Below are 10,168 nucleotides of genomic sequence, written 5' to 3' on the forward strand. Positions count from 1 at the left end.
CAACATCACTAATTATTAGAGAAATGCAAATCAAAACTACAATGAGGTATCACCTCACATTGGTCAGAATGGCCATCATAAAGTCTACAAACAATAAATGCTGGAGAGGGTGTGGAGAAAAGGGAACCCTCCTACACTGTTGGTGGGAATGCAAGTTGGTACAACCACTATGGAGGACTGTATGGAAGTTTCTTAAAAAACTAAAAATAGGACTACCATATGATCCAGCAATCCCACTCCTGAACATATATCTGGAGAAAACCATAATTCGAGAAGATACATGCACCCCTATGTTCATTGCAGCACTATTGACAATAGCCAAGACATGGAAGCCACCTAAATGTCCATCAACAGATGAATGGATAAAGAAGATGTGGTAGGTATATACAATGCAGTATTACTCAGGCTTAAAAAAGAGTGAAATAATGCCATTTGCAGCAACATGGATGAACCTAGAGATTATCATTCTAAGTGAAGTCAGACAAACATAAATATCATATGACATCACATATATGGAATCATAAAAGATGATACAGGGACTTCCCTGGTGGTCCAGTGGTTAAGACTCCGCACTCCCAACGCAGGGGTCCCGGGTTCGATCCCTGGTTGGGGAACTAGATCCCACATGCTGCAACTAAAATATCCTGCATGCCACAACAAAATATCCTGCATGCCGCAACAAAAGATCCTGCATGCCACAACTAAAGATCCCGCGTGCCGCAACTAAGACCTGGCACAGCCAAATAAATAAATATTAAAAAAAATAAAAAGATGATACAAATGAATTGACTTACAAAACAGAAACAGACTCAAGACTTTGAAAACGAACTTATGGTTACCAAAGGGGAAAGGTGGAGGGGAGGGATAAATTAGGAGTTTGGGATTAACATATACACACCACTATATATAAAATAGATAATCAACAAGGGCCTACTGTATGGCACAGGAAACTCTACTCGATATTCTGTAATAACCTACATGGGAAAAAATCTGAAAAAGAATGGATATATGTATATGTATAGCTGAATCACTTTGTTCTACACCTGAAACTAACACAACATTGTAAATCAACTATACCCCAATATAAAATAAAAATTAAATTTAAAAATTTTATTAAAAAATAGGATTTTCCAGCATAATAATCACCAAAATCAATGGTGCTGGAGCCAAGGATATGTGGCCCTGTGTTTGGTGGAATAGTGACATACAGTGGGATTGATAAAATGCATAAATGAATGGAGCATAATGGGAACCAGGTTTCTCACTATTGGAGAAGGAAATTATAGAGCAGGTGAAACTAGAGTAGACCTTGCTGGATTGGAATTGGAAGTATTGGTATAAGTTCATGATCTTTCTTAAGGATAGATAGCTATAGATATTGATATTGTGGTGGTTTTAAAGTAGGTCCAGGGCTTCCCTGGTGGCTCAGTGGTTAAGAATTCACCTGCCAATGGAGGGGACACAGGTTCAAGCCCTGGTCCAGGAAAAGCTCACATGCTGGGTAGCAACTAAGCCCATGCACCACAACGAATGAGACTGCACTCTAGAGCCCGCAAGCCACAACTACTGAAGACTGTGCACCTAGAGCCCATGCTCTGCAACAAGAGAAGCCACCACAGTGAGAAGCCTGCGCACCGCAACAAAGAGTAGCCCCCGCTCGCTGCAACTAGAGAGGCCCTCGCACAGCAATGAAGACCCAACACAGTCAAAAATATATAAAATAAATAAATAAATAAATAAATAAATAAATAAATAAAGTAGGTCCACATTTTGGTGGGTTTTTCTTTTATTCTCTTCCGTTCAAAGGTAGAGTATAATCTCCTTGCCCTTGAATGTGGGCTGAACTTAATGCCTAGGTGACCTCCAATACTAGGTCATGAAAAGGATACAGCATTCACCTTCTTTCTCTCTCTCTCTCTCTGCTTGACTTTGGAACCCAGTCACCAACTTGTGAGGAAGCCAGGGTCCCATGGACAGGCCATACATAGGTGTTCCAGTGACAGCTCCTGAGCTGACAGCCAGCAGCAACTGCCACATATGTGAATGAACAACCTTTGGATGATTCCAGCCCCAAGGACCCAAACATCATGGCACAGAGAAAGTCATTCCCCACTGTACCCACTTTGAATTCCTGGCCTCATAAACCATGAGAGACAATACAGAATTATTAATTACTTAAGTCACTAAGTTTGAGGGTAATTTGTTACATAGCAATAGATAATTAATATATATTATATGTCTGCATATACGTGTATTATGTGTTTGTACATACATATATTTCCTACCTCTGTCCACTGAGAGAGTCTAGAAACAATGATAACTCAGGAGTAATGAGCATACCTAGTGTGCAGATCTTGTTTTCAGAATACCAATATCCCCTAAAGAAATAGCTGATTCAGGGTCTGGGGCAGAGAAAGTACAAGATGAGCTTGGAACATCCTGTATAGCAAAGTGCTTAAGTATGTCTAAAGGACCAAGAGCCAACTTGAAGGGGTCCCCACTGGCCATATCTGGGAACATATGAACATCCAAATAAATAATGATTGTAAAGGATTATAACCCACTGAATAAAACAGGAATCTAAAAGTTCATACTGATATATTTAATGAATGAATGAATGAATAGGAGAGAAGGGAGAGCCTTCCTTTCAGTAGACTTCCAACTAATATTGTTTATTAATAAGTAAAAACTACTTATTAACTTTACAGGGGAGAAATCTGACAAACACCATCTCAACCTAGTGGTAAAAATTAAATTACATCAATACATATGACAGCACATGCCTCCTGATATGATGCACTGAGATCACAGGATCACCTATGGAATATTCCTGCCAAAGATACATGACCTGAACCTAATCATGAAGAAACATCAGGTAGACTTCCCTGGTGGCACAGTGGTTAGGAATCCGCCTGCCAATGCAGAGGACATGGGTTCAAGCCCTGGTCCGGGAAGATCCCACATGCCGCGGAACAACTAAGCCTGTGCTGAGCCTGCGCTCTAGAGCCCGCGAGCCACAACTACTGAGCCCGCGTGCCACAACTACTGATGCCCACGCCTAGAGCCCGAGCTCTGCAACAAGAGAAGCCACTGCAATGAGAAGCCCGCGCACCGCAACGAAGAGTAGCCCCCACTCGCCGCAACTAGAGAAAGCCTGTGCGCAGCAACGAAGACCCTACACAGCCAAAAATAAATAAATACATACATACATACATTAAAAAAAAGAATCCGCCTGCCAATGCAGGGGACACGGGTTCGATCCCTGGTCCGGGAAGATCCCAAATGCCGTGGAGCAACTAAGCCCTTGCTCCACGACTACTGAGCCTGCGCTCTAGAGCCCGCGCTCAGCAACGAGAGACGCCACCTCAATGAGAAGCCTGCGCACCACACAAAGAGTAACCCCCGCTCACCGCAACTAGAGAAAGCCCACGCACGCAGCAATGAAGACCCAATGCAGCCAAAAACAAATAAATAAATTTATTTAAAAAAATAAAGTCTTTATAAAAAAGAAAGAAAGAAACATCGGGCAAACCCAACAGTGAGGGACATGCTACAAAGTAACTGATCTGTAATCTTCAAAAGTGTCAAGGTCAGAAAAGTCAAGGAAAGTCTGAGGAACTGGTCCAAACTGAAGACGCTAAAGAGACATGACAGCTAAACAGAAAGCATTATCCTGAACTGGATCCTTTACCTATAAAGAATATAACTGGGACAACTGGCAAATTTTGAATGAGGCCTGTCAATTAGATGGCAATAGTGTATCAACGTTAATTCATGGATGGCCTTGGTTATGTGCATGTCCCAGTTTGTAGGAAATATGTGCTGAAGTGCTAAGGCTGAGTGGTATAGTGTATTTGCATCTTACTCTCAAATGCTTTAAGCACGAATTTTATGGAGAGAGAGAATGATAAAACAAATGTGTTAACAAACTGTTAACTGGGGAATCTGAGTGAAAGCATACAGTTCTTTGTACTACTCTTGCAACTTTTCTGTAAATTTGAAATGACTTAAATATAAAACTTTTTTTTTTAAATAGGCTTTCCCAGTTTGTTGTTTGTCTTTTGACTTTATTTTTTCCTAAACAGAAGTTTTTGTAAAAATACTCTAATTTACCAAGCTTTTCCCTTTTGGCTTTTGGGTGATATGTCTTGCTTGGGGTAATCATTTGAAGAAGGTCCCTGGGTCCACAGCTAATTAAAGAGGAAAGGTGATGAGTTTGATCCCACTTCTACAAGAGAAACACCAATGGGCATTGAGAAGGTAAGCTCAGCTTTTAACTGGAGCCATAGCTTAGCAGATGGAAATGGGGAGTCCTACAGCTTTGCGGCCCCCTGGGCAACTTCAGTTGAATTTCTGGTGGACACCTCAAATTTGGCAGAGCTATCCCTTCAACTAGTCACCTCTCTGGACATTCCTATCTCTGACAGTCAGATATCCAAACTCAGGAGTCACTTTTGTGTCCTCTCATTTTTCCCATATCTAGCCAGAAATTGACATTCTTTACTCCTGGTGTTCTGCCACCTCCCTATTCCAGACCCTCATCCTTCAACCCTGAATTGTCACTAGAGTCATCTCCATTCATCTCCAAGTTGCTACTCATCAATAACCTAATCCTGTAGAAGAGTTCTCAGGGACCCCCCCCCTTAACTGCCTTAAATTGTTTATTATACACAGTGTTACTTTAAACCATGTAGAAACATAAAACTGGATATCAACTCATTCTTAGAGCTCTCATTCAATTCTAAAACCAAAACAAATTTACAAATAAAATACAAACAAAAGTATAAAACTAATAAAATTCAAATTAACATTTAGTTAATTTGACTCACCCCGTAGTTGTGGCACCATTGATTGGCTCTTCTGGAATTCCATGTGCCTGTACTATCATGGGCACTGATGGCCAATTTTCCCACTATTTTCTTCTACTGGAAGTTTTACAAAACCTCAGCTAGTACAGTCAGTCACCAGGAAATTGGCCTTCACTTTGACATAGATGCATTACTTATGGATTCATTCCTTCTCTACTCTTTTCTTGTTAGTTTATGACAAAGTAACTTGGTTTTATAAATATGGACTCAGATACAGGCAATGAAACCATGACATCATATGGGAATACTCAGCTATAAATGGTCATCTAGCTATGTCTGAAATTTCTTAGAATTTTAAATATTCAGAGCAACATGATTCACAATAGACAAAAGGTGAAGCAATACAAGTGTCCATCAACAGATAAATGAATAAACAGATGAATAAACAAAATGTGGGATATGCATACAAATGGAATATTATTCAGGCTATAAAAGGAAGGAACCTCTGACACATGGATAAACCTTGAGGACATTATGCTGGGTGAAAGAAGCTGGTCACAAAAGGACAAATACTGTGATTCCGCTTGTATGAGGTACTTAGTCAAATTCGCAGAGATAGAAAGTACATTGGTTGTTACCAGGGGCTGGGGTGGTGGGGAATGAGGAGTTCATGTTTAATGGGTACAGAGTTAGAGTTTTGCAAAATGAAGAGTTCTGTGGATGGATGTGATAGCTATACAATGTGAGTATACTTAATATTACTTAACTGTGCACTTAAGATGGTTAAGATGGTAAATTTTCTGTGTATTACGGACAAAGGATTAATCTCCAAAATACATAAACAGCTCATGCAGCTGAATATTAAAAAAACAAACAACCCAATTAAAAAATGGGCTGAAGACCTAAATAGACATTTCTCCAAAGAAGACATACAGATGGCCAAGAGGCACATGCAAAGCTGCTCAACATTACTAATTATTAGAGAAATGCAAATCAAAACTACAATGAGGTATCACCTCACACCAGTTAGAATGGGCATCATCAGAAAATCTACAAACAACAAATGCTGGAGAGGGTGTGGAGAAAAGGGAACCCTTTTGCACTGTTGGTGGGAATGTAAATTGATACAGCCACTATGGAGAACAGTATGGAGGTTCCCTAAAAAACTAAAAATAGAATTACCATATGACCCAGCAATCCCACTACTGGGCATATTCCCAGAGAAAACCATAATTCAAAAAGATACATGCACCCCAATGTTCATTGCAGCACTATTTACAATAGCCAGGTCATGGAAGCAACCTAAATGCCCATCGACAGATGAATGGATATAGAAGATGTGCTACATATATACAATGGAATATTAGCCATAAAAAGGAATGAAATTGGGTCATTTGTAGAGACGGGGATAGATCTAGAAACTGTCATACAGAGGGAAGTCAGAAAGAGAAAAACAAATATCGTATATTAACGCATATATGTGGAACCTAGAAAAATGGTACAGATGAACCGGTTTGCAGGGCAGAAATGGAGACACGGATGTAGAAAACAAACATATGGACACCAAAGGGGGAAAGCGGGGGTTGGGGGTGGGGGTGGGATGAATTGGGAGGTTGGGATTGACATATATACACTAATATGTATAAAATAGATAACTAATAAGAACCTGCTGTATAAAAAATAAATAAATAAAATTCAAAAAAATTTTTCTGTGTAGTTTACAATTCAAATTAAAAAAAATTTTTAATGTTACCATCAGGTGAAAGATCAATATTTTTAAGTGCCTGTAGACAACACACAGGCTGTGAATGAATACTTCTGTAGACCCCCTCCCCCAGTGCACACTGCTTTACTCCATTCTCCACCCTATACCTCTAGTCTGGGATCCTCAGAGTTACCTTACTCTGACCCCTCACTACACTTTGCTGTTACCTTTCAACTCTCCTCAATGCCAGCCTGGCTCCAGCTAACTGGTGCCCACCAAACTCAATACACATTCTCACCTCTTTGCCTTGGCTTGTGCCTGTCGCCATTGGAAATACACTCTTCCCTCTGCTTGTATTAGCCAATCTTTCCATTCCGTTAAGTCCCTTCTCCTCCCCACAGTGGAATGGTCCCAGACCACAGAGACTTCTCCCCATCAAAGGGTGTCAATACTCCCCATTTAGCATTAGTCACACATTCTAAATTATTTTATCACTTATTCTCCCAGTCACTCAATAAACATTTATTAAGCATATGCCGTATACATGACAATGCGCTAGACCCCTGAATCAAATGCTATGTTTTCTGCTTTTTACCTCTCTCATAGCCCCTTACGTATCTTACAGATGTTTACTGCAATGGTTTGGATGATGTTGTACTGGTCTGTACTGTCATATTCCACATATGAAAAGGAAATTTTAAACTACTGAAATCAAGAATAGTATAGGACTTCCCTGGTGGTGCAGTGGTTAAGAATCCGCCTGCCAATGCAGGGGACACGGGTTCGAACCCTGGTCCGGGAAGATCCCACATGCCGTGGAGCAGCTAAGTCCGTGTGCCACAACTACTGAGCCTGCGCTCTAGAGCCCGCGAGCCACAACTACTGAGCCCACGTGCCACAACTACTGAAGCCCGCACGCCTAGAGCCCGTGCTTCACAACAAGAGAAGCCACCGCAATGAGAAGCCCACACACCTCAACGAAGAGTAGCCCCTGCTCGCCGCAACTAGAGAAAGCCTGCGTGCAGCAATGAAGACTCAGCGCAACCAAAAATAAATAAATATATTTTTAAAAAAAAAGAATAGTATAATCTCAGGATTTGCCTAAATAACAGGATATTCTGTCGGTTGATGGTAGTTGTTTTGGTATCAGTCTTAAAAAGCAGTTGTCAGGACAAGAAAGGTTTCAGGACTGAATTCAAAGGGAATTATATAGTAGGAGACGCTACATGAAAGTTTCCATGATGATAGCAGTAATGTTATTTGGTCATAAATGTCTGTGATCAAAGCATCAAGAACCTGTGCTGTTTCCAAAGTCCCCCTTGAATATTATTTACCTAAAAGACATCTGCACAAACACAAATAACTTTATTCACATGTTAGAACAGTGTTTGAGTAGACAGAGTTTTAAGGACACAATACAATCAATTTCTTGAGCTCAGATTTGAGTTTTTAGAAAAATCTGTATTCAAGCTCTGGGTATTCTACTTACAGAATTTTGCACATAGTCCACCTATTTTGCACAAAGGTGAAATACTATCTGTATTTACTTAATTCCCCATTATTTTGCTGTTTCAACATGATTTTGTACCCCCAGTCATTTCATTGTTAGTCTAAGGTTGCATCTCTTTCACTCTCAGCCTTTTTTGAGCTTCATTTTCTCTCTTTATGTAATCGAGTATAGCTTCGAGCTATAGGATTGTCCTTTCCAAGGTCCACAACAATTACCTCCCTAGAAAATGTCACTCCTTTTAAAGGTCTTTTATGGTTGTCAACAACTGAAGGACTTCCAGTGACAGGTATGGGTGGTTTTTGCAAACAGTCATTCTGTAAGAGAATGGAACAAATAGTATAAGTGATCAATTTATGAATGCAAGAGCCCTGCTTTTAAAAATATAGGTTATATGTACCTTGTTAGTGAGAAACAGAAAAAGGATTTCTAAATGATATAGGAAACCAGTAGTAATCCATCATGATCTAATCTTCATATTTCTATGGTTATAAAAGCACACATTGCTATATTCAAATAGCAGTTGGTGGCATGTGTTATTCTCTCTACAAAGCAGTCAAACCCAAGAGCCACCTGGACCATCATTCTGTCTCCAACTGGCCATGGGTCTTACGTTGGGAGGGCACGTGAGTTGTTCTTATTAGGGAGCCCCAAACATGGAGCTCAAGAAGGCCCTGGCAATGTTTACAGGCTGTTGTAGAAGGAGCCTGGAAGTAGAACAGGCATTTGGGGTCTGGTCCTGAGCTCAGCCATGGCGGAGAAGTGACTTTGAACAATTCATCTTATTTTCTCATTTGTAACATGAGAGGGTTGGATCCCCAAATGATCTCCAAGGCCTCTTCCAGCTCTAACATCTTAGGATTCTGAGTAAAGCAAAATGAAGGGGAATTATTAAGAAAACCACAAATGTAAGAATGAAGATGGAACAAGTGTCCAGGCATGGTATGTGTAACTGACTTAACAAAATGAAGCAATAAGCTAAGAAGAATGTTTTAGATGACTGAACATTGCACTCCTTCCAGATACAAACCTAAGTTACAGACAAGACCATCCTTCATTATACCTAGCCAAGGAATTTACCTCTTCTTCAATCAAGCTCTAAATGCCCCTTAAGAGTAGAAAAGCCCATCACCTCTTGACCATTTTCTCCAGCATTCTCAGCCTTTTGCTTCTCTTTTATTTTGTCCTCCTCTTCATCTTTCACATCCCCTCCATTTCCTAAGCGTGTGGCCACCACTGCTTTACTCCGTCTCTGGACAAGAATGCCAGGTCTCGTGGGTACAAGAGTCCTAGAAAATCAATCAGCAATGTTTTTAAAATTCATACGTCTTAGCCACCATTATCACACACAAAAATGGCGTTCTACCACAGTCTAAGATGCAGATTTACTTTTCTTTGTCTCCTGAATTGTTCATCTCTGTATTAGCAGCTGTACAATCTTCACCTCCATTAGCATCTATACAAGGACGTTTTTCTGTCTCTTCATCTGTCCTGCTTTGGGAACTGAAATCAAAAAGGAAAAAATTTGGAAAAGAAAGAATGGTCTTGATGTTAAGGCTTGGAAAGGAACTTCACTTTTAAACAGGAAATTAGCATTTCTAAAACCCTGAAATAGGAAAAAACAGATAGCTACAGCCTTATTATTTGCTGCATTTTAAATTGTTTTATATTATTTCTAGATACATTTACTAGTGTGACTTTAAATCTGATCCCAATTTATCAGCATGGATTTATACCATTTATATAAAAAAACCACCAATAAAAAGAAGATGCAACTGAGGCAAATTAGAAGGATGACGAAGAAAGTGAATGCTGTGGTTTCAAAGCTCATAGGGTTAGCTAGAAGACTCATCCACTCTCACAGTCACAGATCGTCCAGGTATACTTTTCCAACCCAGTTTGAATGTAGTTCTCTTGTTCTTTAAATTTTCTGGAAACAGAAGAATAAAAGGGTGCTTTCATTGTTGTTCTCTGGATCCGCTTCATCAGATATGCTCTGCTTGCTTTGGTGGCGTGGACTCACACGGGTTAATTTCTCTCCATAAACGTGGTAGGAGCTGAGGTGGCTAGAGGGGAGACTGAGCTGGGACACGTGGGACTCAGCCCACCTCCCCTCACCCCAAAACTATCGGAATTCAGAGGACAGAG

The 10,168-nt window shown here is 40.2% G+C and overlaps 1 protein-coding gene across 1 annotated transcript; it reads right to left on the reverse strand.

The window, feature by feature from the left end:
• Positions 1–8,163: 8,163 nt before the first annotated feature.
• C13H2orf74 (chromosome 13 C2orf74 homolog) lies at positions 8,164–9,851 on the reverse strand. The gene is made up of 4 exons (XM_059943539.1): positions 9,757–9,851; positions 9,410–9,523; positions 9,153–9,309; positions 8,164–8,337 (listed from the first exon to the last, which is right to left on the reverse strand). The coding sequence occupies exons 1-4, from the start codon at positions 9,849–9,851 to the stop codon at positions 8,164–8,166; spliced, it is 540 nt and encodes a 179-aa protein (XP_059799522.1).
• Between the last annotated feature and the right edge of the window lie 317 nt (positions 9,852–10,168).

Source organism: Balaenoptera ricei, chromosome 13 (genome assembly GCF_028023285.1).
Source record: "Balaenoptera ricei isolate mBalRic1 chromosome 13, mBalRic1.hap2, whole genome shotgun sequence".
Taxonomy (NCBI): domain Eukaryota; kingdom Metazoa; phylum Chordata; class Mammalia; order Artiodactyla; family Balaenopteridae; genus Balaenoptera; species Balaenoptera ricei.

Excerpts from the sequence above, each read along its gene's own strand:
- C13H2orf74 (XM_059943539.1), bottom strand. The coding sequence starts at position 9,851 with ATGAGCTTTGAAACCACAGCATTCACTTTCTTCGTCATCCTTCTAATT. Across the intron at positions 9,310-9,409 it reads AATTCAGGAGACAAAGAAAA|GACTCTTGTACCCACGAGAC; the intron begins GTAAATCTGCAT and ends TTGATTTTCTAG. Across the intron at positions 8,338-9,152 it reads CTGGAGAAAATGGTCAAGAG|AATGACTGTTTGCAAAAACC; the intron begins GTGATGGGCTTT and ends ATTCTCTTACAG.